The sequence below is a fragment of the Alternaria infectoria genome (assembly GCF_024043175.1).
Source record: "Alternaria infectoria strain BMP 0036 chromosome Unknown scaffold_4, whole genome shotgun sequence".
Classification (NCBI taxonomy): Eukaryota; Fungi; Ascomycota; class Dothideomycetes; order Pleosporales; family Pleosporaceae; genus Alternaria; species Alternaria infectoria.
Window position 1 is genome coordinate 473,224 of NW_026250693.1, and position 27,034 is coordinate 500,257.

The following is a 27,034-nucleotide window of genomic DNA, read 5'->3' on the forward strand; positions in this document are numbered from 1 at the left end:
TTGATTGCGGAGAGACGAATGAGAAACGGGTCAGTCTAGACGCAAAGCACAGAGGGTGGAGGTGTGCAACGTGCGTGGCTTCAATCGGCCAAAGCTGGGACGAGCGCTCAGATCAGACGAAAGAGAGGTGCAGGACAACTGTCACAAGACATGATGCGCGAAATCGTATGGAGATGCCTCGCATTGTGGGCGCAATGGTTCGGTAAGCCTCAGACTGGCATACCCGCATGCTGCCGCAGGCTCACGCTGAGAAGACGATTCTCGGCTGTAAGCATCATTGGTCCACGTAGGGAAACCCAGTTCGCTCAGGTTGATAGAGTTGGGAGCCCAGAAGGTGGGGTTTTCCACTGCGAGGGCTTTTCGATTATTGGTCCGATGATGACTTAGCTTGCAGTTGTGTCGCCAGCGCGGATCGTGGTGCAGCGTTGGTCAACGGCGAAATTTTGCGGCACCGGAAGGCTTGAGAGCGTATAGTGCGGCAAAGCGTCAATTAGCAAGGAAAGCCCTTCTCGCAACCTTCTCGATACCCAAAGAGGGCCGCGATGCAGGGGCACGCATAGGGTCGTCATGGCTAAGAGGAAAAAGTGAGGTGTTGATGGGTTGAGTGACGTGGCGTGGCACCGCGGGTCCGGAAAGCAGCCACTAAGCGACTGATTCGTGAGGGCCGACCCGGGTTTGGTCGTACCTGCCACTACCTGCGGCGACGTGGGACATTCACAAAGAAGCATCCTGCTGACCCCACCACCAAAACCCTTGGTACAACGAAGCCGTCGCATAGCATAGCGGTATGGAGGGGCCTCCGGTGTCATCGACTTTAGTCGCAGCTCCAGATCGCGATGCTGCGACTAACCTTCCTCGCTGTCCAATCTACAACAGAGGCCATTGGTGACGTGCATCCAGTCGACGATAGGTGGAATTGATTATGCAGCGGTTATCGAGGCTTTCTGAAAAGGCGAGAGGCAGTGGAAGGGTAAGGAACATTACCCAGAATGGCGGGCGAATCTATTGTCAGTACGTGTTCGCAGCTCAGTGCTCCATGCCCCAATCAACGTAGATGAGTTGATTACCGCGCTGCAAGCGAGCATGTCGTCAGATGCGCTCATGTAAGCAGTTCTGGATTCATCTAGCCTGAGGATGAATCTGGGTTACGTGAATGGCATCCTTCTCCAAGTGAGTGGTCTCGAAGAGCTTTCAAGGGGTCACTTGGCGGGCAGTCTATCATTGGATGGATGTTTGAACCGTGACATTGAGGGTTGATCTGCTATTTGCCTCAGAAATGCGTTCCGACGCCGAGTTGGAACGAGTCCGGAGCACCATGATCTCTGATCTACTACACTCATCACGTGCCCACTTCAATTGAGCACAGCTACCCCCTAACGATCAAGAAATCTCTCACCATTTTCCCAATCGACATACACCCACCACGCCCACGAACTCCTTCTTCATCTATCCCCATAGCCGCCATCCATTCCCGATTCACCTCTTGATCCCTCTTGCATTTTTCGCACTCACGCCTCTTCCCCCTGTGCTTCTTATGAGATTTATGCGATATCGTCATAACATGTACATCGGTCTTGGGCCAAACCCTCTGCTCAAGTGTGTGCCAAGTAGTAAGATTCATTGTAGGCGGCGAAGTAGGTGATGCGGATGTAAGCGTGATAGTAGGCGTGCTCTCGAAATAGTCGCTGTTGCTCAGCACTATCGTGGGAGGGTTTTGTCTTTCACAAGATGGCTTTGCTTCCTCTAGTGGTGTGTAGAGTCTTTTTGGGTTGAGCACATTCATCCAGTCGAGGGTTTCGCGCCATTCTTGTGTGAGTTCGGAGCCGCAGCTCTTCCATGTATTTTTAAGGGTTGAGGCGCTGATGGTGGGCATGGACCATCGTTGTTTTGCCGTGATTGGGGTGGGCAGGTGGGTTGTAGCCGGCGATGGTGGAGACGATGGACAGCAGACCAGACAGTTGGCTTGGTCTTGCGCGTCGGCGTAGGTGCAGGCCCAACATTGGGTATCGTTGGCAGACATGGCTTTGGCTTTGGCTTTGATGCGGTGTCTTTCGAAAGGGGGATTTTTTGATGGAGGACTGCCGGATTTTGTTGATTGCAGGCGAATGAAATGTGACTAGAGAGACTGGATATCCAAGAGAAAGTGAAAAAGACTACCATGACTGAAATATTCTGTTCTGTAGAAGAAATGGCTTTCCAAGTGTTGTGAGTCGCTGGAGTTGGTTAGCAAACCATGGTTCTCACACGATGTGTGACCAAGCACAACGTGGGCTCAAGGCAACCATTTGGCCGCAGCTAGCAAACTACATCTAAGTGAATGAACACGGAGAACATTCACCCAAGATTGTTGTGAGAGAAAAATGTGCGTGAAATGATGACGTTCCTGCTCTCACTGCCTTGGCTCTTTCCTCATCGCGCTCATCGCGCGCTTTCATGACTCACGCTACACGAGATGAGAAGGCGCATCACTAGCCAGCCTAGGAGGCAGTGCTGTCAGTTTTCTTTTGGAGCGTCGCTTGCGAGACATGAAGATACTCGTGTCGCTAAACTCTGTCTCCATTTTGCATGAGTGATAACTTCCCAATCCACTCTTCTGAGAAATCGAGAACGAGCCTAATGAGGATGTTATCTCGCACGTATACTGTAAGAGATATTAGATTTACTTATAAGTGAACCTTGAATCCGCTATGTCGCCGCGAAAGTGGGTATCATTCATTAGTCATAATCGTAAAAGAAACATGCGTCTTGAGTTCAAAGTAGCACCCAGTCCACAGCTACAGTCCACTTCTCCCCGCCAACGTCCGCGTCCCACATAGGTGCGCGAATACCGATCACACTCCCAGTCTTTACCAGCACACCTCCCGAGCTTCTAGCACCACCTTGGCCAGCTAACAAGACTCTCATCGGGGTATGTCCTCCATCCACACTCTCCGGTCTTGAAGCGTTATACATGCCAGCCTCAGTATCGCCACATGCAAAGACGACGCCACCTGCATAGCACTCTACTTCTTCTGCGCTACGGCTTCGACCCCCGCCTCTTGAGAGACTCGAGACCCGTATCCGCAGCTTCACGCCGTCTTCCCTGTCACGACCGGTGGCTGCACCACTCCTATCCTGTGCCGCAAACCCTGTGTTTGCCGTCTCGATCATCCAGGTTGTAACGGTCGAGGCAAGGCCGTTAGGTATGTATTTGCCGTTCTTTCGCGAAGGAGAGAAGATCTCAGGCAGCGGTCGAGAAGGTTTCGGGGGCGAGGTTGGGAGCGCGGGGAGTATGAAATGGGGACGTTGCGGTGCACTCGCTGGTGTGGAAGTCACCGCTGCGATGCTGGGAAATGGCGCAGGCGTCCGTGGCGGTGGGACTTTGAAGCGGTGCGTGGTCGCATTGGACACGGGGGCTGGTGTGGAGGGCTCGGATGGTCGTTGGAGCGATGGCGAGCTTGCAGGGGACATGCGACGACGCTTATTCGTTTGGACTGATTCGAAGAGCATATCGTCTTCTTGGTCTTCTCCTTGTCTGTCCCAGTGGCCAAGCTGCGTGTCCCCGCCTTCGATGGATTGCATAACATCTTCGCCGTGGAGTTCATCCTGCCCCTCTGATTGGCTTGATTGCGATGGCTCTTCTATGCTTTCTACTCTCTCATATTTCCTCCGCAGCTTCGGAAGTGGTGTAGCATGCGCGAATGCATCTTCTTGCGGCTCATCGCGCTTCTCCTTGGTGACTTCTTGCGTCTGCCGAGGCGACGCAAAGACAAAGCGCTTCGCAGGCGTCAGTTTTTTGAACTGAAGCTCAGGTTTCGGCTGCGCATTCTTGATAGAAGCCGGTGTTTGTATAGCGAGGGCATTGCGCAGGCCAGATTGGGGTTTCTTGATCTTCTGCGTGGAAGGCGGATTGGGCGCTAGGAAGCGGTGCGGGGAGGGCGTATGGGTCGGCATCGTATGAGCAACATCGGCGCGTGCGGTGTGTTCGATATGGCGGGTAGATGGTGTTCGGCGGTATTCGTTGTGGGTGGAGGCATGGACATGGTGGCGAGACTGGCGAGGTCGAGGCCATCGCAAGCGCGATCAGTCGCGAAAACGCGGGGGCGCGTGGTCAGCAGGCTGCGCGTTTGGCAGGCGCGTCACGTGTCTACGACTTCACCCATCCCATCGCTAGGCTTTTTCCTCGTAGCAAGCCCCTATTCTTGCTTAACGGCGGGTAGTGTATCGCGCCGTCCAGAAATTAGACGCATCCTTTGCAGCCTGCGAACCCGACACTATTCTCTCAACATCCACTCTAGAGCGCATCCCGACACCAGACTACCACATATATCTCCTACAAGACTGCTTAGGCATTCATCAGGTCACTAGCTACACGAATTGTATCACAGGGTACATCGTCTTAAAGCTGGGTTTTGCAACAACTCAACAGTTCCGCACTCGGTCCACATGTCATGATCTCAACGACATGATAGATCCAGCCTCGGGAATCTCTAGATAAGCTTTACCGAGCTTAGATGCCTTCCGCATGTCAATTCTTGCGCGAAGGATCTGTTACAACCAGCTCTATGTATATCATCCCACGCGTAATCTCCACAATAGTGACAACTGCCGCATGTTTCCTGATACCGGACGAATCGGGGTGCTGGCATTGGGCGTCAATTGGATTCGGCGATACCAGCCATCTTTCGCAGACCTGCGCTGGGTCTGTGGGATCGCAATGGGGTGATCTCGCGATTGGCGCCGGCCCGGGGGTGATCAACGGTATCCCAGCTTACCCTCGTCTCCATAGGAACATCCGCCAAACTCAACACAGGAGTATTGAATGGAAGCATAGACTGCGCGTAGCACAATCGCAGCGCATGGAACAACCAGGCTTAGAGATGAGCGACATATCAGCAGACGTGCATTTTCTGGAGATGCATGGTTGAGCGTGGAGGGCATCAGTCTGACAGGTCGGATCGCGACAAGCCGACGCAGGGTAGAGTGATAACAACCGGACGAAATGCAATAGAATGGCTGCAATACGAGGGTATACGCATCACAGATCCGTCCTACGCGTGTCTGTATGCAGGAGGGCCCGTCACAGCCGAGACGCGTCGTGGTTAGTGAGGCGAAGAGGAGCACTCGGCGACCCAGCCACAGGATATGACATAGCCCAAAGGAGTGCAAACAACAGCGCGACAGGCGTTCGCAGCAGAATGGAGCTAAACAAGAAACTTGAGACCTCGCGTCTGCAAGGGACGACCCTCTCAGCCTTAATGATCTGACCGGGGAAAGGCGTGGTAGGTCCACATGGTGGCTCAGGGCATGTGATTGGTGCTTGCGGGGCGTAGAGAGGCTGGAACCAGCCACATGAGGATGCGTAACATAGGAATAGAACAACACCCGCGAACCCGATCCACCCAAACACGCTTGCTAGCACGCCAAACCTCTCTTTCTGCACCGTCGCTCTTTTGTTTTGGCTTCTCTCACTCTTTCGCTGTGACTCCACCCATTCTGTCCTGCAATTGCAGCGAATGCGCCTTATCTCCGCCAACGACGCTGCACCCGCGGCCACCCACCATCGTACTCTCTCGCTCGACGCGCCTGCCCTCCCCGAGTCCCGCATCCGGGCGACTCCCTCAGCATGGCTACCAAGGCCATGAACGTCCCCAGCTTCGGCGGCGCTCACGCTGCGGGCATCTTTTCCGATATGACGGTCGACGGGCCGGTAATAGGCACCCTGGTTGTCATCATGGACCGCGCCCGCAACCTGCCTAACAAGAGGACCATGGGCAAGCAGGACCCGTACTGCGCTGCCCGGTTAGGCAAGGAGGCAAAAAAGACAAAGACCGACAAACGCGGCGGCCAGACACCGCGATGGTATGTATGACTTCGACGAGTTTCGAACACCCACGACTGACATATGCAGGGACCAGGAATTGCGCTTCACCGTCCACGACTCGCCCGACTACAACCGCCTTAAGGTCTCCGTCTTCAATGACGACAAGAAGACGGAGCTGATTGGCGAGGCCTTTGCGAACCTCAACTCCGTCATCACCCCCGGTGGAGGACAGAGCGACGAGTGGCTGGGCCTCAATTGCAAGGGCAAGTACGCTGGCGAGATCCGCATGGAGATCACCTACTACGACACCCGCGAGAAGAGCGAGAAGCCGGTTCTGCAGAAGAGGAGGGAGTCGACCAAGCCCGAAGGACAGGCTGCTGTGAATGGAGCGCGAGAGATGGCACCCGTCAAGCGGCGCCCACTGCCCAGCGACCCCACAGGCTCGACACCATCACCCGTACACACACCAGAGCACCGAGGACTGCGGGGCGTTAGGGCTGGTCCGCGAGAACTGGGCTCCCCGCGACACCAAAGAACAGCAACCGAGCCGTCACCAACACAGCGCAGCCCGGCCGACACGCCCTCCCGCAGGCCCATACCAGACGCGTCCCCCCTGAACCCCGCATCGTCATCGAGCCAGAACACTCCTCAGCGCCCTGTACCGCAAACCTCCTACAGCACACCCCCGAACCCGCGCTCATCAGCCCAGCGGATGCCCCTTCCAAGGGAAGAGAGCTTCGACATGTCCTACGCTGCGCCCAAGCCGTACGAGGTGAAGCCCATCGACCCTCTCCCACAACATGTTCGGCACTCAGACCAGAGGAGAATGTCGCAGGAAGACGGACGATCCCCCAGGAGCCAGGCACTGCAACACCCCGAGCCAGTACATTCTCACTCGGCACCAATTGTCCCCACGCAGCACGCCTATGAATCCCCGGCGCAATCGCAAAAACTGCAGGAGCAACAGAAGCAGATCGAGTACCTGCAGCAACAGCTACTCCAGCATCAGCAGTTTGAGCCTCAACGAATTGAGCCCCCGCCGCAGCCAGCTCAGCCATACGCACAAGACCAGTATCAGGATCCGACTTATCAGGTTGCACCCTTGCGTAGCAGTCGTAGCCGCGAGCAAGCCCAGGAACAGGCTCCACCACTCGACCAATACTATGGCCAACGGTTCATCGAGGCTCCTCCCCTACAAGATGAGAGCCCTACGCATCGGAGACGTAGCGCCATGCAGCCCATGGTCGAAGACGAGGACGATATGCCACCACCGCCGCCAATGCACAAGCGTAATGCCAGCACGTTACCTCACCCGAACCAAGAGAGCCGTGAGCGCGAGCGCTACCGCGAAGAAGCCCCCGCGCCCCTGAGCTTCTCAGCGCGATCGCGTGAGGAGCCCCGTCAGTTCAGCTATGATATGCCGCCCCAGCAATACGAGCCCGACAACTACGCGCCTCGACAACCTGCAGAGCGCCGCTACACTCATCCTCGTATGCCAGCGCAGCCATCAAGTCGTCCAGTTTCTCGCGACAACATGGTACCATCCCCACTGCGACAGGAACCCCTACGCCAGGAAGCACCGGCATTACCGAGTGCACTCATCGCTGGACTGAACCCACAAAGACAAGAGATTGAAGCCCCACCTTACGAAGCGCCCCCATCGTATGAGACACCACCGAGACTGCGCCACTACTCTGAGCCTGCAGAGTATCGGGCCATCACTCAGTACGAAGACCCTGTGCAGTCGCAGGAACTGGTTCATCATTCTGCGTACCAAACGAACGACTATTATCCTCATGACCCGCCTGAGCAGCCTCGACAGATGTCTCCCCCAGTTTACGATGCCGGCCCGATCATCAAGCCGCGTGCTACGAGCCCTAACGTGAGCTCACGCTACTCTCCCAACCCACTAATGGACCGTTACTCGCCCAATCCAATCATGGATCGCTACTCTCCCAACACTGAGATGGAACGACACTCGCCTAATCCGGCTACCGATCGCTCATCTAGGTTGCCTGCGAGAAGTATGCCGACACGTAAATCAGTCTCACCTCGCCCACCGCCTTCAAGAGAAGATATGGGTGAGCGCCGACTATCTGGAGTCGCCTTCAACCCCGACAGCTTCGATGTCTACAACCCTCGGATAAGCAAGTCTCCCATACCTTCAGACGACGAGCTCGAGCGACCAGGAAGCCGAATGGAGTACAACGACAAGGGCCAGATTGTCACATTCAGTGGACGAGTTGTCGATGCGTCCGACCATTTACCTGTCGACAACTGGGCGCCTGAGCCAGTACCAAAGGGCACCGTGAAAGAGAAGGCTCCTCGAACAAGGGCTCAGCTCAACGGCAGCAGAGATCTCGAGGCCGCGATGCAACGCGAGGAACGATACCAACGAGAGCGCGCCGACAGAGAGCGCATTCGCCATGCAGCTAGCATGAACTTCGACAACAGCAACGCCCTAGTCACGACGAGACATGATTTCAATAACGACTACAACCAGCCTGTGAACGCAGGTGCGCTGGTCCTCGCAAGCCAGAACCAGCACAACGCACCTCCCAATCCAACAGCACGCAGCAGGCCCACAAGGCGCGACCAACGCCCCGTATCCGCCTACGACACACCACCGCAGTACCAACTGCCCGACCGACAGGTCCTCCGCGAACGCGACAACCCCAACAGCTACGGCAGCAGCCCCAGCTACGACCGACGTGGTACCCAGAGGCATAGTGTCGCGGCACCGCCCATCCCCGCCAAGGTACCCATGGACATGAACGGTGGCGGCTACGGCACACAGAACGAGGACATGGCACTCAGCTTGGAGCTGCAGAGCATTGACATCGGTCCTGGCTCTGGTGGGCGTAGGCCTCGCGCTTCTACGGCTAGACGACAGTACGGATACTAATGGCACACAACATGGAAACGCTATACATACCATACCCCTTTCACGCTTCTCGATGGCGCTTGTACGATAATGTTTTTTGCGGTTGTGGAGGAAGCAGTTCTTTCTTTCCTTCGAATTTCCCACACTCTTCTTAGCTCGATGTCTGGACGCTGGAGCCTGGCATGTCGGAGTACTTTTTCTTCTTCTTCACTCTTGTTTACCTGACATTATAGGATATCGTGCGTGGCACTTGGCTTGCGTAGATCGTGTTTCTTCATACGCCCTCGTGCGCCTTACCTTGCAATTTCCTTGGACCGAACACAAGAATTGATACCACTTTTTGAGAATTCGAATGCATCTCATATTCCAACAATCGTCATCTCCTGTTCAGATCTCTTCATGAATGAATTTGCTAGATCGATTAAAGACTTCACATGCTTAAAGGGACGTGAAACCAGGATATGTAGTACGTTTTACCGGTAAAATGACTTAATGAGTATCAGGTAATGAAAAACAGGTGTAGCTCTGATGCATGAGCTTTGGCATATCAAATACCAGTTCCGAACCAGTCTGATGCCGCGGCAATCAACCCTTCTGGGCTGCTCCCTTTGAACGGCCCTTTCTCGCCTGTAACTCAAGCACAAGTTCTTCCAAAGCCTCAAAATCCGTTTCTCCCGAGCACGTGACTACCTCGTCTAGACCGTGTCCTCCTTGCGAAGCCTGCCAAACCAACTTATCGTCGGCACCTACGGCCACTCCAAGAACTCCGTCGAGATGGTCTCCAAGTGGGTCCATGGTCGCGATAGTATCTACCCACGAACGTGTTAGTCGCTTCAGGATTTGGATTGAGAAAGTGCTTCGGGTCTCAAGTACTCTTGATAATGGCGATGGCTGCGCGAGCTTTGGGCGACAGGCTACATGCGTCGCCCATCCGCTTCGGATATAGCTCTTTGAACAACCAGTTTTTAGACTCGGTCCCTTCAGGAGCAACAATTTCCCCCTCAGATGCCATCTTGGGTGATTTGAGGTAAGGTTTCGATATCGGTTTGTATTCGGTGTAGTGTTTTGAACAAGGCTTTTGTTCGCGTTGAGAATGTGGTTGTTATGGCCCATTGAGTACAATGGCATTATCTCCTTAAATATTGTAGTTGACTCAAGTTACTGTCATGATAGTTGGATGAGTCGGTGCTGAATGACGCGAGCTTGTGACTGTGAGTTGGGGAGTGTAAGTCATATAGGAGTCAACCCAAGAGCAAGGACGCATGACGGTCAGGAACGATGTGTATACCAACGCATCTTCACGGAGGAACTTGTATTCTCAGACAATTGCAGCGGCTGTAACTCGCTGACCTCTCTGACCTCCTGTCGCACATGGCTCCCTGCTCCAATGCCACTCCGTGTCTTCTTATGACCTTCTTTCCTATTTTTCCACCGGGACGCTTCTGACCTCTCAATTACACAAATAAAAACCGCCGCTACCTCAGAAACAGCATTATTCTCTCACAATATATCTATTAGCCATTGAGATGAAAGGCGGTGACTAACAGGCTATGACTGTGTACCGCATTGGCCAGAGTGCGTCGGTACTCTTGAAGACTCAGATCCATCGGTGACGAACACCTTTGAGTCCTACATGACTTTGTAACGCTGACTTGTATACACGGTCGTCGAAGGTGGAAGAGTCATACTTCATAGGTACAAAAGTCCATACGCACTGTTAAGTAACGGAGACAATCATCCTCACTACACCCTTCTTCATCATTCATACCATCACTTCATAGCATAACCATCGTCTACGCATAAATTCAACCCGCGTCTTGTTTGCTGGAGCGAGCAGGCACGAACACGAACAGGTAAAGCCACATCATGGCTTCACAGACGCACTCACTCGCCGAGCACCGCTCGGGATCAGTTGCCAAACTAAAAGACGATGATGACAAGCTTGTCGAAAAACTCAAACGTGTGTGATTCGGAAAGCCTACCACCCGCGCTGAGAAGCTTACATGATGATAGCCAAGATAAAAGAAGCCTTACCCGAGTACAAAGACAAGGATCTGGACTACTACATATGGTTTACCCGACTTCCCAACGAAAAGGGTGAGATGACTTATTGTAAAATTCAAATTGGCAGCAAAGGGGAGAAGATGGTCCTTGGAGGAGACGGTGATGATGCCGAGGAGGCTTTGAAGGAAATGGAGTACGCATTGGGCAAGGGCTACGTGAAACCGTTGAAGGGTTGAATATAAGGTTTTGTTGTCGAAGGGGAGGGTGGCGCGCGTGTTCAGGGATGGTTCGAAGCCGAACTCCGATGTGATCGTCAGCGCTAGTCAATAGAATAGAAAGTAGTTGTAACCGTGTGATTATTTGCAACTAGCACTTCCAAATCCTTGTCCTGTATATCTTGACTAGCTATCCAAGTCGCATATGTGCCCATATACTCAGACCTTATCAACAAGGCTATCACATCATAGCTTGCCCGCCTTCTTGATCTGCAGTTGTCGCTCCACCCCTTGCAGTGTTTCTTCCACTGCATCTTCCAGTAGCGTGAATTCCCCTATGAGCCAGCCAACGTTCCCGTTCGACTTCTTCCCCATCTTGGTTGCAATTTCATACTTCGTTCCTCTCGGCTTGATCTCCTCGCCAGTGTCAGGGTATTCTCTGCAAGTGATCCAGATTCTTTCATAAGGTTGCTTGCCGTCGTACTTGGGATCAATCTTCTTTATCAATTCTGTACCACATTTCTACGTTAGCGTTGCTACCTCAGTATGCACATTCGTATCTGAGTCAAAATAGGATTGGTATACCGTTTATGAGAATAAGTTTCTCTCCAACATGTTCGTAATCAGACCGATTGGGGTTCACAAGCTCTTCCAGGTTTAATATGGATTGTTTGAGTCCCTTGCAAGACTTCTGATCGTTGTAGAGGGGTATACCACCGTCGTTGTCGCTGTCGTACTCGCGCATGCTTGTTACTAGAGTGATGAATTGCGAAACTATCGCCTGGATATTTGCATGAAGAATATTCCAGTCTTGTGTAAGAGATGGTGATGAACTGTAAGGATGGTGCTACAATAGGTACCTGTTCCTTTATACAGTACAAGAGTCACTGTCTAGGACAGTTGGGTCATCACGCTGACGCCGAAACGTAGATGAGTAACTTTTGATGATGACATTTTTGCACAGTCATCTACATTCATTGCTCATGCGCCAACCAAGAGACTGCTTTATGTGTCAGTTTCTTCTCCTTGTACAGTTTCTGCGTCCGTAGATACGTCATATGAAATATACCTGATGGCTTTAGGCACGATTTCGCACTTCAACCTCGTCAATTCAAGCTGGCGCAACAGAGATGCAGTCACCAAGAATTCATATCTCGTGATGGGGTACGTATAATGCCTTCCATTTATCCTAATTCGAATCATACTACTGAACACCCTGCCCTTGTCACGAAAAACATCATGAATACTTCTTTCGAGCGATAAGCCTGAGCAACTTCCTTTGCCAGATCCTTGTACAGCCCACTCCATTTGCAGACGATGCCCCCCTTCTACCCCTATCGTTAACTCTAAACTGCAGGTTCTTCAAAGCTTTCGAAGCATCCTTAGAAGGCTTGCTCCACATCTCTTCCTTTGGTGTCTTCTTCCCACCGCCTGCTACGAGAAGTAAAGCTACCACCTCCTGTTCTTTGCCTTCAGGAGCAGATTCTTCCCGCCAACGGATATAGATATCAAGACCGTTGTCTTTGCTCGGATCGAGAGCTCTGAACTTCTCTGTTCGTAGAAAACTTCGTCAACACGTGTGAGTGAAGAAAGGTTGGGACTCGGGACTTTACCTTTGATGCGAGCACAAAGCTCGCGCTCCGACAAGCCCAGGTTCTCAGGTATAAAGTAGCCCTCACGTTTATCGTGTTCTCCGATAGCGACTTTGGTGTCTACTTCACCCTCGTCTAATTTGCGGCTTTTCTCGGTCGGATCGCAAAAGTCGGATCGCTCGGGAAGGGGAAACCGGTCGATATATGTATGGTGAAGCTCTGGCCTCTTGTAAGGTTGTGCTGAGTGCTTGATACCGTTCTCCACCGCCAGTATTGCTGCGATTTTAGCGGCTTTGGCTGGAGTGGATGCCTCGTTCATGTTCGGCAGGTCGGTGGGTTGTTCGATTTGCGGTAAGTTTATGCGATGTCGTCCGCATCGCAATGTACTACGGCATTGGATGCAAGTTGTACCCAAATCCAACGTGAGCCACATCTTGCAATGACTCTTCGGGCCGTTCAGTATGTACATGACTTACAGACTACGTGAAATGTAATGGTGGCAACGTCTTTGGACATTCATGAGTAATCTAATAGTCATCATTTAGTGAGTTGAAATAAGTTACCCAGAGTGATGATTGTCTCAACGTTCGTATACCCAGCATAATAAGTTCAGACCTTCGCCATGTCTGGCCTGGCCAGTCATCCTTTTCCAAACCGGGACCAACAAGCCAGTCCTATCCCGGACGTCTTCGTCCTCCATGATAGTTCCCTCCACATGTTGGAGCGCTTCTGCTCAGCCGCGTCTTGTCGAATCAACGTTCCAAGCTGCCTCAATGCCTCCTCCTTCGTCTTCTCGTATGAACTCTCGCTCATCGTATTTTCCCTTGGGATTGGGAAGTCTCCGGGTCCCAGTACAAGCGTGGCTTTTACCGACGGGTGGGATGTATCGCGTGGATCGGTATAAAATTCGATATAGATGGGTCGATCCTCGCATTCTTTACGGAAACAGCGCCGGTAGTAATCTTCCGTTTCGTCAGCGGGTACTGGAAACACTTGACAGAGGCAGCAAACCTTTTATGAGGCTTTCCAGCCTTCTTTCTCGCTTTGTCAGGGAATCGGACAGAGACTTGTTGTCCTCGTCGTTGATACGAGTAAATTCGGAGCTTGTCTCCGCCCCGGAGGCTGCGGAAACACTCGACGCGTTACTCAAGCTCGTGCCAGCACCACGCTTTCCTCGCTCCGAGACAACGGGGCTGACATTCCGTACACGACGCTTGAAGCGGCTGTTCGTATGATGTTCTTGAACTTGAGGCGCCATATCAAGGATTCAGAGAAGGTGATTATTACGCCTAGAATGGATAGTGATCTTATATGCGCGATGTATCATCCTGCTGGTTGACTGTGCATGGCCAAGCTCGACGAAATGACTCCGAACAACCTACCATGACTAGAGAGAGCACATGAAGAGAAGTAGTAAGACGTGTTTGGCAATGACCATACTATAGTATGTGTTATCGTCATTGTGTGATTGACTAAAGGGAGAAACTCCGAGCTAGGGTATCTGTACGCGAAACGCTCAAGGAGAACTATGCTAAACTGTGACTATCTCTTCCTCATGACCGATGTGGTCTACTGTGTTGACTCATTGAGTCTCATTACATCGAGGTGACTAATAAGCCTACTCATACAAGCTCCGGTCGTTGGGGTCGTTCTTCGGCGGGGGAGGAGCAGTAGCCGGTGCGGCGGGCTCTTGTTTTGCTGCATCGTCTGTCGTTGTTGCATCGCCCACATTCACAGGTGGTATCTGCGGAGCTCCCTTAGCCACAGGACGAGGTGGAAGTGGGGGTGACGGGCCCTCGGGTGAAGGGCTTCGAGGCGGTGCTTGTTCTGGCATTGTACCCACGTTCGGTGGGGCGCCATATGGCGTAGGGGTATGAGAGCCGTTCTGAGGAGCAGTATGCGCAGCCTGGGGGACCTGAGGTGCCATAGGAGAGACATTGCCCATCTGCTGCTGCGGTTGTGGGTAGCCCACTGCCGAAACGGAAGATTGAGACACCACCGGTCCAGCCTTGGTCATATCGCCGTAGTAGCCAGCTTGCTGAGGAGGTGGGTACGTGTAGCCTTGAGGTGGAACGAATCCTCCGTTCGGTGACACGACCCAGCCCGGAGGCGGGGGGCCGTAGTAGTAAACTTGACCAGGGACCATAGGCTGGGAAGCACCGGGTGTTTGTGCCATGGCTGGATACAACGGCTGGCCGGGCGGTACGAAGCCGACGGTGGTCTTGCTGAACTGACCCAGCAACTCCTCAGGGTACCTATGACGGAATCCCCACTTCCACCAAGCCTTAAAAGCCGCTCCGCTACCCATGTTCTTCCATCTCTCAGCCAACATCTTCTGATCTTCAGCACTTCGGCGATCTTGCATACGAGTGAAGCAAAGTACCCAGAGCGACATGAGAATCCAACAGACCGTACCAAAACGCATGGCACTCTTACCGAGCATGAGGCGACGGAACCAGAACCAAGACTCGAGAAATCCAAGTAGGAAGAGCCCGGGGATTATGCATGCAATGATGATGATCCATGTAATCACACGAGATCTACAGTAATAGTAGTAGCAACTGTCGTATGAGCTGTCGCTGTCACTGTCGTCGTTGTCTGAGCTGCCGCGATTTGAGCCGCCAGACGACGAGGTGTGAGTGTTGTACGATCCCGGAGGTGTACTACAATCCGCCATATAGACAGAGTAGTAGTAGTCCGACGTTGACGTGAAAGGCGCCGCGCTCTCGGAAAGATACCATGTCTCCCAAAGGTAAAGGGTGCCGGAGTAGGCAGTGGCAGAGGATGTTTCAATCGAAGCTGGTGAAAGTTGCGCAGTAACCTGAGTTGGGACGTATACAGAGGCGGATGTTGTTATGGTAACTACAGGCAGTCAAAGTCAGTGTCGAAGAGATTCGAAGAGAGAACGTAGTACTTACATGGTGTGGGGCATGAGGCAGGTGCCGTCATCGTTACTGGCATGCTGAATTCGATATCCCTGACTGTCTCGGTGGTCGTCGCCGTCGCCGAAGGGGAAGTCGCGTAGTAATCATACTCAGGCACAAGATCAGATTCGGCCACCGCACTAGTTGTGTAATACGCGTATACGACCTCAAGATCGTCGTAGTAGCCGAGGGCTGTGGACGTCGAGTACGGTGCGATCGTAGGAGTGACTCCATCCTTGATAGTGCGGTACTCAGTGTAAGTCTCGGTAGCGACGGTGTCGTCATAATATGTGTACAGGCTTTGTGTGGCAACCTCCGCTTGAGCGTAGGTGTAGGTCCAGTATGCTGAAGTATAACGAGTGGTAGTGTAGTCATCATCCAAGAACTGCGCGCTCGCAATGGCGGCATTAGCGATCGCTACGAGCGCGAATCGGGCAGCCATATTGCTATCCGCTGAGAAAGTAACGATCGTGGGTCGCGAAACGCGAAAATTAGATATTAGTAAAGTTGTAGGGCTGTCTCCAGCCGTCAGGGCCACGCCCTCATCTTAAGCACCATCAAGCACCGCGCCGCCGACCCAGACAACTACACGGCTAGCTCACCGGTCGTGCAAAGCATGCAGGCACATCTCGTTTCCCCTTAAGCGATTGATGCAGCCTTGCGCCTCTTCCAAGCTCCGTCTCTTTCAACCAATCATGCTGTTCTTGCCAAGCGAGTCAGCCAATCCCGCGGAAGATCTAGACGTTTAGCGACATTGAGCCGTCTATCTTTGGGTCCATGCGGCTCGTTGCAGACTCATTTTCTGCAGGGGTAAACAGGGCGCCTGAAGGATTAAAGACCTTGCACTGCCCTTGCCTTTATTGAAAAGGTGACTCCGACTCTTACTGAGCATGATGAAGCGCCAAACACGAACGATTTTGCTGTATAAACGCTGCAGGGGTTCTGAACGGGAACCAGGTCGAGAAAGCCAGCAATACGGCTCGTTGGTGATGGTTGCGCGATGCAGAGGGGTGGTTGCACAAGTCAGAATTCGTTTTGGTGGCGTTCTCGTACGACAAGTGCGACGTCTTGGCGACACCTGAACAGTCATCCTCGGCAATTTCTCGTTGGGAGTCCGTTCCTATCACGTTCTTCTCAAAACCAGACGTCTTGAAAGTATACGCTGCTTACGGTATCAACATTGAATAAAACTGCCGCGACAGCCTCCAGGAGTATGAAGAATGTCACCTTTATGCTCACAGATCTTCATGCCTCGATGCCCAGTCTCTCTTATTGCCATCTCGAAAGCAACTCTGCTTTCACTAACGAGTTGTCCAAGTTACAACGCATATCTAGTGTGTTTCCGCCTTCTACAGCTACTCTGCCGCTGTAAGTCTCGGAACATCCATTCCCCAGAGTACACCTTCGGTGCTGGGCCGTGTTTGCATGCACGGCGCAACTTCCGCTTCGTCGAGGTGCACGTAACGATCGTTCCCCAGACTTTGGCCATGCCCGTTGGTGTAACAAGTGCCATAGCTGTGTGAGGTCGCCGGGGATGTAGAGACCACCTAATCACTAGTAACTCCGTGACCAGTTTCTTGACTGTGCTTTAGCGACTGTTCATGAAAGCATCGGAATGACCCTGGTGATGGCATACTTCGTCTTCGACTGTGACTCACACTGGGTATAAAGTGTATGGCTGCGAATATACCTATCTCCGCTCGTTCTTTAGAAGGCCTTGCTGGGAATTTGCATCTCTTACCACTTACACCAACTCGTACTGTTTTCCAATGTGGCAGTGCATCTGCACTATGTTTGCTGGGAGTGGAAGAACCGAGACAAGTTTCCACAAATGGAAATCCATCGATGCTTTGGGTCCTGAGCATGAGCGCACGAAGCAAGACATCATCGGTAATTACGCCCGTTACTGCCGTTACCTGAACTCTACCGACTAAAGCCTGTATCGCAACGTAGATGCCTGGGACCAAAATTCGCCGGGGAACTCCCTCAATGCCTTCAAGGTGCTCGTCGAACGGGAATACGTGCACCGCTTTAGGGGAACCCAGAGATATCGAGCGCGTGTTGTGTCTTCAGCTGGTGGGCAGCCACTTAGTGAAGCAGCAGTAGGCGATACAATCCCAGAAGCATTAAACAAGCTGTTGTTGGAGGTTCGGCAACTTCGAGGTCCACCACCGGGGTATCATTGCCCAGGTGATCTTCAAGTAGGATCGGGTATTCAGTCTTGAAAGTCTGTACCACCAGAAGGGATGATCGAGTGGGGCTACTGCGTATCTAGCGAGGTTTGAAGACAGCATCAGATGGCACTGCAGTGCCAGTTGGCGGTGTTCTCCAGGTCATATAGGATGCGCGGATGGTCTCCAACCGTTCATCGCATTTGCGAAGCATTTGACATGTCTAGATCAACGATGACAACGGTAATCGCCTCATACTCTTGCGTGATTGTCGTGCTTTTTACAGAAGTTGTACTCTGCTGGTGTGCGAAGTACCACTGCACGACGAGAGGGGCCTGTCCGGGTTCGATGCGCCTCTTACAGTGTCTAATTCTGGAATGAACAATTTTGGCAGTCCGAGGCTGAGTTCCGGTCTCGCTCGTAGTTCTGATTGAGGCGAGGAGTTGATGTTGGCCTTGTGCGACGTCGTGTTGGTGGCAGGACGGGATAGTGCAAAAGGTACACCGTTGTTGCGCGCCCCGCCCAGGCCCCGCCGCGTCACTCAGGTAGCTCCGCGCCGCTTCATTGACCACCAACTCCAACACCAACACCAACAGTAGCTCGGAAGCTTGATGACAATCGGTTCGAAGCAGTCATGGGGTCAAAGTCTCCAGAAGATCATCGCCAAGGCCCAGACGGTGAGCGCCATCGAAGCGATTCCGAGAAAACATATGCTGACAGCTGACAGGGTCGTCGGCGGACGCTGCAATCGCTATCATCAACCCTCCCAAGCCAGCAGCCGCTAGCGGGCTGCTTCCAGGCGTACTCGAAGGGCAGGATGAAGACGGAGACGACGACGATGACATCGCGAAGCTTGGAGCTGACGTGAAGAACAACGATGGTGAGCTGGGATCACGTGACTTCGATCTGGAGCTGACAATGGGAAGGCGCGAAGAAGAAAAGAAAGCGCAACAAGAAGAAGAGCAAGAAAGTGTCACCGACACAGCAGACAGCGCCTCCAAGGGTGCCGCTAGCGGATCTGTACCAGAGCCGAAAATACCCGCAAGGTCAGACTGTGGAGTATGCCATCAAGGATGAGAACCTTCAGCGTACCACGGCTGGAGAGCTTCGTCATCTGGCGGCTGTGGATAACATGGATGAAGACTTCCTGGAGGACTATCGCAAGGCTGCTGAAGTCCATCGTCAAGTGCGCCAGTACATACAGACTATCGCGAAGCCCGGCGCGTCTCTCACCCGCATCGCCGAAGAAATTGACGACAGTGTTCGTACGCTCGTGGGCCACCAGGGTCTTGAGACTGGAGATGGTCTCAAGGCTGGCCTCGCCTTTCCAACAGGCTTATGCTTGAACAACATCGGCGCACATTGGACTCCTAATGCGGGAGCGAAGGAAGTCTTCCTTCAAAACGACGACGTCCTCAAGGTCGATTTCGGCGTGCATGCCAACGGCAGGATCGTGGATAGCGCTTTCACTGTGGCTGCCAATCCGATCTATGACAACCTACTGGCTTCTGTCAAGGCGGCTACCAATACAGGCTTGAAAGAAGCAGGCATCGACGCAAGAATCGATCACATTAGTGAGATGATTCAAGAGGTCATGGAAAGTTACGAAGTCGAGCTCAAAGGGAAGACCATTCCCGTGAAGGCGGTACGCAACATCACCGGCCATAACATTCTGCGTTACCGCATCCATGGCGACAAACAAGTTCCTTTCGTCAAGACGAAGACATCCCAACGTATGGAAGAAGGCGACATCTTCGCGATTGAAACCTTCGGTAGCACCGGCAAAGCATATCTTCATGACGATATTGGCGTATACGGCTACGGACGCAACGAGGGCATCAGCGCTGCCAACCTCCATCATTCATCTGCGAAGTCACTATTGAAGACCATCGATGAGAACTTCGGGACTCTGGTCTTTGCTCGCCGTCAGCTTAAACGTCTGCCGGGTGTGGAGAAATACCACCTCGGTATGCGAACGCTGGTCAACAGTGGTATCGTTCAAGCATATGCGCCGCTGGTGGATATTCCTGGTTCGTTCATCGCGCAGTTTGAGCATGTGAGTAACCCATCATAGAAACATTTGGCCATGACTGACGAGTGAGTTCACAGACAGTATTGCTAAGGCCCAACTGCAAAGAGATTGTCTCTCGGGGTGACGACTACTGAAGTACGACGCTTCAATGAATTATGCATGAATTCAACAGTCAGTGTAAGAATGTCCGGATATGTCTCAACACATTCCGAGTTCTCTGTTTCTCTTCTACTAGTGCTACACACTACACTCCTTAAGGACCCGGGTAAAGACTCTGTACTCTTACGCAAGGCCTTTACTCTAGCGCGCCAGCAATGACACTTCTTCATGACCCGATATACCCGGAAAAGCCCAGGCATCGTTCGATAATACTGACAATCTCATCGTGTCCTTACCTGAAGTTCTATGCACCCCGTCAAGTCAAGGTGTTACACTATATTTACGGTTCACTACCTTCTTGTGCGATGCATATTTCACACATCCAGATTTGCAGACATGACACTCGGAAACTATCATGCAGTTTCGCGTTGCTCATGTTTGTAGTGTTAAGTCAACATCATGACTCTATATTTTGAGTCACTGCTCGCATAAAAAGACCCATCTCTTTGCTCACACGCTTCATCACCACATTGTTTACAGAAATTTAGAAGCTCTTCATTCCATCAAGCTACCGCTTTTGAACATACTCATTCTACGATGCCTAGAGGGGACAAAGATCAGGCCTCGAAGACGAAAGACTGCTTTGAAAACAAGACTGAGCAGCAAGCAGCAACCGAACCCCCTACAGAGTTCATATTCGAACTCGCGGACATCAAGAGTAAACTCGATCCAAAAACTGGGATTCTAAGCACTCTACGACGCCGTGACACCACCTCTCAATTGCGCAAACAACTGAAGGAGCTAGCAAAATCGCTGGGAGAGACATGTATGTTGTTGGCCCAATCCATAAGCGATATGACCGAAAGTCACTGACGAAACAAGTGTACGACGATTGGCCAACATGGCGAACCACGGGGCGACCTGTTGAGCTGAGATTTAGTGTGACGAATGACGTTGAGGATGCAATGGTGCGTCATTACGCTAGGATTGAGGGTAGGAAGGAGCTTTGGATGGCAGAAATACAGAAATGTCGAGTGGACGTTTCATGTATGGAGTTTCTCAAGGGGCGCTAGTGATCAGCTAGCAGTCAGTCCATATGTTGAACACCTGCAGGCTGAGAATCACTGTAGTTGGGAGTCATAGCAAGTCACCTTTTGGTGTAACAACAAGTCAACATTGCGGCCCACCTACCTGTGCCTACATAAGCCCGTGTTGATTCTATCCAGCATATGAGTCTGACGCCAGCTCAGAATGACTCGAAGCTGAGTCATTTCTCGTACCGAAATCTTCATAGTTTGGAGAAGGGCATACTTCTACCAACCACCATACTGACTATACGCCACGAGTTACCTTCAAGCAAAGATTGCACACCACCATGCTTTTCCAAGCCCTGAAACCTTCGTCCAGACAGCAAGCTGCCGCTGCTGGATACGTTTCTCTTACTATGCGCCGTGGAGAGCCTATCCAACAAACAGCAGACTACTCCGACCACAATTGCAAGCAGTCAACCTCGATACCTACATTTATTGACAGATATCGCCTCACCGAGATAGAAGATATACTGGTACCCGAACCACGAGGAGGACTAATGAGCGCCATGCGAGGCTACTATGCCAGCCTTCGGTTTCGCAAACAGGTGAAGGCGCTCAGGGATCTACTACAATGGCTAGGTAATATAAAGACACCAGTTCATTCATTGGTTTCACTGATAGCCACTGATAGCACGACTGCAGAAGAACGAGACTGGACGGGAGAATGGGCGGATATCAAGAGTGCCGTTCGTTTGGAATTCACGGTGACGGAAAACTGCAAAGACGGCATAGTCTATCCGATTCAGAAATTAAGGAAGGACGTGGACTTTAAGCGCGACCGAAGGGTCTGCCATGTAAACAGGCAATTTTTTGATGCCCTAGGTCCTGCAAGAGCTGTATAAAGGGCTTTCGTTTGGGTTTCTCTGCGGTCTTTCAGGTCGTTCTTTGAACTGTAAGGACCACTATGGATGGCCGTGACCACTCATCTTAATGTAACTACATATGATTGGTTTGACTCTGTTTCTAGCGAGTGATGACTGTGGGCGGAGTCATAGTGACTCCAAGGGACGGTTTTCGTTTCGATGAAAATACTTGAGCACCATCAACTACTACCGCGAAAAGGTTATTTCACGGATTCCCTGAAAGCTTAGCACCAAAGCCATTGAATATTTCTCCGGAATCCTACGCTTCCTGCATAAGAAGAACGAGACTCCCAAACCAAAGGAACCCATTCGCTTCGAAGTTAAACTCTTGGAGCTCCAATCTTTCGTAGACTCCTACGTTCCCAAGGCGAAAGATTCCCATTCCTCCGAAGCGAAAGATTCCCACACCCTCGAAGCGGAAGATTCCCACGCCCCCGAACCGAAAGATCTGCCACCGCACTCTGCAGAGGATACGCGTAGGGTGCTGGTGAAAACGGACTTGAAGAAGATGAGTAAGTATCAGACGCGAGGAATAGGCTTAGGAACCAAGAGTACTAATACAAGTGCTGCTAGTGAAAAATGGTGCTGAGATTAGTCGTTTCCGCAAGAAACGAGTCGTCGTGCGGTTCGAAGAGGTCGGAAGGAACGAATACGTTACCTACGCTTGGCCTGATCCGGCCGGACTTTTGGCCGTCCAGGAGGACTAACCTACGGCAAGGAGGCTTTCGATGCAGCCTTAGCATGGAAGCCGTGAAGGAACTCGAAAAAGATATCGACGAATGGAAAAGGTCTCGGAAATTATAGTAAGACGGAGCGGTTACTCAGTCGGCCTATTCTAACGTATCTCTAGGTATGGACAGGATGGCATGGGTGTGACACATTTAGAAGGACGGAGATTAGAGACTGGAATAGACTAAATACAGATTGTTTACTTTTATCAGGAAGGAATCGGGATACTCCATTCGTAAGACGACCTTTGGTAGTAATAGCTTGAGGATGGGAATGTGTACACCACTATTCAGCACGAGAAGCCCGCAGTAATCTCAAAACTCTCACTATGTACTGCGTCATTCCACTCACACGTCTCCGTGCATTCATAAAAAGGTCATATTTCGCAAGATTGACTCACGTATGACTTCGCCGGCAGGATGTTGACTGGCAGTGAAGACTCACAGTTGGCTATAAATTCGACAACTTCCTCATTGCGTCAATTTCATCAATACCACTCTCTATTGCCGCCTAAAACGTTTTGCTGATCTTCATCATTCGCGATGTCAAACAGCTGCTCGAGGCCGCATATGAACCAGAGCTGCGCGTCCTCAAGATGCGACGAGCACAGAGAAGCGGAAAGACCGAGCACGGAAGAACGTGAAAGATACTGCGAAGACGACAGCAATATTGATAGCGAATCAAGCGAGGACGAAGAGTACGATGGTTCGGGCCGAGAGAAAGCACATGTGACTCTTCAAACTGAAGTCAAAAGTGAGTGTTCATGCCCTCTGTCGTACCTGGATAATATCAGGGATTTGCAGACACTCGCATACATGTGCTAACACTGGAGTAGTAAAGTTCGTCCAACTCAGCCGATCTCTCGGCATCGAGAACGGGTTCACGGAAAAGGACGTGGATTTCAAGAGCGAGCCTGGGCAGATTGGTTCGCGAGGAGCGACTCTCTTCCCCGTATTTCCGGACCGCAAAGTCAGAGACAGGAGCATTGGAGGACACGGATGGTCGTACAACGTTGCGCTCGAGAAGTTGAACGAGAAGCTCACCGAGAAGTTAAAGGAGGTCGAGAAGGACAACGCCGAGAAGCACGAGATTAAGGTAATTGGACAGGATATTGGGGAGGTCGAGGTTGAGAAGTCTCGGTAAGCAACGATGATATTGGAATTGAGCATCGATGTGGGCTTAGTGCAGACAGCTCGATAGTCTTGTCTGCAAGGCGAGACGTGTTGCACCTCAAGTAATGAATCTACACTGCCTCTTCATGGATACACGGAAAACGTTCTATTGATAGAGATGATGAAGGTTTAGCCAATACATGAATGCATATGAACTACGAAGAACGAAACTGAATTACTGCTACAAAACGCTGATACAACGCAAGTGGAATGAAGACGTGGCATAATGAAGGAGAGGTCCGGTCAAGGTTGTAGGGAAGCATCGATCAGCCAAAGACCAACGCCCTGACCTCAATACTTTTCCTACCAACCGCGCCTTCTGGTGTCCTTGGATCCACAAAAGCCGTGTGCGGTACACGCCCCCACTGACCCACATTCTCGTCGCTATCAAAGCACTTCAGCAGCAGACGATCCTCATTCGTCATGCCAGACCAATAGTACCACTTCTGCCCTGGGTTATATGCCACAGCCGCCGTTTGTCCATTTCGATCGGGGTAACGATGCTCAATGGGTATCAAATCGCCGTCGCGCACTGTCTGGCTGTCCGCTACCGCGAGCGGACTACCCATGACAGGCCCATTGAGCGGACGCCATACGTTTATAATGCGGTATCGTCCTTTTAGCAGTTGTTCGGCTTCGTTGGGAAGATGGAACTTGACTCGTTCGGCGGCCGAGAAAGGTGTTTGATCGATGTGTACGCGTTGAACGGGGTTGCGGTTTCCTGTCGGTCGGCGGATTGTGTGGTCGAAGAGAAGGACTCTTTGCGCGCCTTGTACGTTCTTCATGAGCAGTTGCTCGACTTCTGGGTAGTACACGCGTTTTACAGCGTCATCGTCGGAGAAGCCATCTCTGTCCAGTCCACTCTTGATGTTCTGATATGTGTCGAAGGCATTGTTGTCGAGTGTGAAGTTTTGCTCCTGACCTCGTAAGTCGTTGAGTTCGACTTTGGTCCAGTCGTCGCCCCAATTCCGTTGTGGTACGCCTGGGAGTGGCTCGACGTAGTTGTGTGGTGGTGAGCCGTCTTCGGGGGCTTTGTAGAAGGATAGCGATGCTGTGACGGGGCCGCGAGGGATTGGCAGGCCTTGGTAGTTGACGTCGGAAGAGGTTGGAGAGTTGGTGGTAGGCGCAGGGTTGGAGAGTTGATGCGCGGGTGTCGGAAGAGAGGCGGTGGTCGTCATTCTGGTGACTGGTATGCTAGAGGTGCTCGCAATGGAATTTAAGATTGTATAATCGAAGGTTTGCGAAGGATTGATCGAGAGTGGTGATGGTGGTTGCTGTGTCAGTGGCTGTATGGTAAGTTGTTTGGATATGAGTTGAGATCAAGGACAGCTTCGATGCTGTTATATAAGTCTACGCGATTAGAAATGCTTCCTACCGTTGCGACGTCAAGTCGCCCTTCATCCGCCGGGGCTTCCCCTCATTCGGCATCTCTGTGGCGATGATGCCATAGCTCTATTCCCGAGGCCAAGCTGTGTTACTAATGTTCAGCATCCAATGATCGTAGACATGCTGACAAAGTGTGCGGATTACGTGCTAGGGGTAGCTATTCGACAATGCGTGCTCGCTGTGCCAGTAGTTCGTGGTGGTTTGTAACAACTGCGCGGTTTCTAAGCCAGCGTTCATTAAGGGATGAGCGACTGCCCGGAGATGGTACGGAGATAACTCGGAAGATTGATTGCGTCATACCTGGTGCTGAGGCGTCGCGTCACCCCTGCGGCCGCTCAACACCATCACACTTCGCGAGTTCAGCTCTCCATGGTACTCACGATGCCAATATCGCATTGGCGTCTGTTCTTTATTAGCTGTCCAAACATGACCATACGTCGAAGATACCGGATCACTGCATCCGCGGAGCCATCACAAGCGACGAACCGAAGCGTTCGTGACCACTGACGATGCGACTGAGACAGCTTGGAAGCACTGTGCTTATGTAGACAGGACGACACTGCACTACATGCATCTGATACATCTTTGCGCATCCAGGCCCATGTCTAATTGTTGCATGTCTAGCGGCATCGGTCCTCAACTCGCTTCTAGCCGTGATTGCCGTCTTCACCAGCATAAACCGATGCCAAAGCATGCTACTTGTTGGTGGCGTGCGCTTCTACTATGGGGAATGCAGAATTCCATGATTGTATGCGCTCATAGCATGCATCGACGCGTCGCGCCAGTGCCTAATGCATTGGACCCCCTCTACAAGTCCTCATGCGTCGTCTCAACGTCATCATGTTCGCATCCGACTGTGACATCGTTCCTCCACCTTTAAATCACATAAAGGTCGCAACCACTACAAGCATATCTCAACATGCTCCGACTCTTCTCAAGAAACCTTCCCACAGCTACCAAATCTATCACATCAACAGTACGAACAAATCAATTTCTCCCAAGAACTACATACCAAATCGTTAGAAACATGAGTGGCGGCAAGGCTAGCACCGATGAGCTCAAGGGTTCCAAGCTCTTTGATGTTTCTCATGTCACCGCTCTCGTTACTGGTGGAGGAACAGGTATCGGTTTGATGATTACACAAGCACTAGTCGCAAACGGCGCGAAAGTATACATCACATCAAGACGTGATGAGGTACTGAAGAAGACGGAGGAGCTGTACAGCGGTGGTGGTCCAGGCCAGATCATCCCTATCCAAGCAGATGTCAGGTAAGCACACGATTTATCAACATGGTGAGTTTCGATACTAACACTACCCAGCGAGAAGGACGACGTAAAGCGTCTCTACGAAGAGATGTGCCAAAAAGAGCCAAAGGGTATTCAAATTCTCGTCAACAACGCCGGTATCGCCCGCGACGACAACACCAAGTTCTCCGCAAACGGCCAGCCAAACATGGAAGACGCACAAGCCATCTCCGACCACTTCCTCAAGTCGCAGCCCGAGAATTGGGCCGACACCATGAAGACCAACGTCGGAAGCATCTTCTGGATGTCAATGTACTTCCTGCCTCTCTTGGCCAAGGGTGGCAAGGTCACTCCCGGATACAGCTCGCAAGTCATCAACGTGAGCAGTATCTCGGGCTACATGAAGGGAAGCAGCAGCGGCCAGTTCTCTTACGCGTCGAGTAAGGCGGCTGCTACGCACTTGAGCCGCATGTTGGCTACAACGTTTGCGGGCACCAAGGTCCGCGTCAACACCATCGCGCCTGGTGTTTTCCCTAGCGAGGTATGTAACTACGAGATCCGAAAAGCATATTGAGAAAAGTCAGCTAACTCGATGTAGATGACCACTGGCACTTCCGACGAAGATAACAAGAGCCGTATCGAGTCCGGCATGAGCAACCCGGCTGGTCGTCCTGGCGCTGATACCGACATGGCTGCGACTGTTCTATTGCTGGCTGGCCCAGGTGGTGTCTTTTTCAACGAGCAGGTGCTGTACCCTGACGGTGGAAGCACGCTCACACAGCCCGCAGCGAGGGCTTAAGGGTTCATCTGTGAGCAGCCTCATG

At 51.9% G+C, this 27,034-nt stretch overlaps 9 protein-coding genes across 9 annotated transcripts; 5 read left to right on the plus strand and 4 right to left on the minus strand.

Moving 5' to 3' along the window:
• Window positions 1–2,751: 2,751 nt before the first annotated feature.
• J4E92_003148 (uncharacterized protein) lies at window positions 2,752–3,933 on the minus strand (the record flags this gene model as incomplete). Its single annotated transcript, XM_051494547.1, has 1 exon — window positions 2,752–3,933. One exon carries the CDS (start codon window positions 3,931–3,933, stop codon window positions 2,752–2,754), a length of 1,182 nt encoding a protein of 393 aa, XP_051354840.1.
• A 1,672-nt stretch (window positions 3,934–5,605) lies between these two features.
• On the plus strand, window positions 5,606–8,708 carry J4E92_003149 (uncharacterized protein; the record flags this gene model as incomplete). The annotated part of the gene is made up of 2 exons (XM_051494548.1): window positions 5,606–5,841; window positions 5,891–8,708. 2 exons carry the CDS (start codon window positions 5,606–5,608, stop codon window positions 8,706–8,708), a joined length of 3,054 nt encoding a protein of 1,017 aa, XP_051354841.1.
• Window positions 8,709–10,553: 1,845 nt separating this feature from the next.
• On the plus strand, window positions 10,554–10,927 carry J4E92_003150 (uncharacterized protein; the record flags this gene model as incomplete). The annotated part of the gene is made up of 2 exons (XM_051494549.1): window positions 10,554–10,649; window positions 10,706–10,927. The coding sequence occupies 2 exons, from the start codon at window positions 10,554–10,556 to the stop codon at window positions 10,925–10,927; spliced, it is 318 nt and encodes a 105-aa protein (XP_051354842.1).
• Window positions 10,928–11,152: 225 nt separating this feature from the next.
• On the minus strand, window positions 11,153–11,651 carry J4E92_003151 (uncharacterized protein; the record flags this gene model as incomplete). The annotated part of the gene is made up of 2 exons (XM_051494550.1): window positions 11,153–11,415; window positions 11,492–11,651. The coding sequence occupies 2 exons, from the start codon at window positions 11,649–11,651 to the stop codon at window positions 11,153–11,155; spliced, it is 423 nt and encodes a 140-aa protein (XP_051354843.1).
• A 2,465-nt stretch (window positions 11,652–14,116) lies between these two features.
• On the minus strand, window positions 14,117–15,864 carry J4E92_003152 (uncharacterized protein; the record flags this gene model as incomplete). The annotated part of the gene is made up of 3 exons (XM_051494551.1): window positions 14,117–14,856; window positions 14,914–15,038; window positions 15,533–15,864. The coding sequence occupies 3 exons, from the start codon at window positions 15,862–15,864 to the stop codon at window positions 14,117–14,119; spliced, it is 1,197 nt and encodes a 398-aa protein (XP_051354844.1).
• A 2,363-nt stretch (window positions 15,865–18,227) lies between these two features.
• J4E92_003153 (uncharacterized protein) lies at window positions 18,228–19,667 on the plus strand (the record flags this gene model as incomplete). Its single annotated transcript, XM_051494552.1, has 3 exons — window positions 18,228–18,270; window positions 18,321–18,473; window positions 18,520–19,667. The coding sequence occupies 3 exons, from the start codon at window positions 18,228–18,230 to the stop codon at window positions 19,665–19,667; spliced, it is 1,344 nt and encodes a 447-aa protein (XP_051354845.1).
• Window positions 19,668–22,976: 3,309 nt separating this feature from the next.
• Window positions 22,977–23,550, plus strand: J4E92_003154 (uncharacterized protein; the record flags this gene model as incomplete). The annotated part of the gene is made up of 2 exons (XM_051494553.1): window positions 22,977–23,160; window positions 23,243–23,550. 2 exons carry the CDS (start codon window positions 22,977–22,979, stop codon window positions 23,548–23,550), a joined length of 492 nt encoding a protein of 163 aa, XP_051354846.1.
• Window positions 23,551–23,845: 295 nt separating this feature from the next.
• On the minus strand, window positions 23,846–24,757 carry J4E92_003155 (uncharacterized protein; the record flags this gene model as incomplete). Its single annotated transcript, XM_051494554.1, has 1 exon — window positions 23,846–24,757. The coding sequence occupies one exon, from the start codon at window positions 24,755–24,757 to the stop codon at window positions 23,846–23,848; it is 912 nt and encodes a 303-aa protein (XP_051354847.1).
• Window positions 24,758–25,992: 1,235 nt separating this feature from the next.
• J4E92_003156 (uncharacterized protein) lies at window positions 25,993–27,009 on the plus strand (the record flags this gene model as incomplete). Its single annotated transcript, XM_051494555.1, has 3 exons — window positions 25,993–26,234; window positions 26,286–26,751; window positions 26,809–27,009. The coding sequence occupies 3 exons, from the start codon at window positions 25,993–25,995 to the stop codon at window positions 27,007–27,009; spliced, it is 909 nt and encodes a 302-aa protein (XP_051354848.1).
• Between the last annotated feature and the right edge of the window lie 25 nt (window positions 27,010–27,034).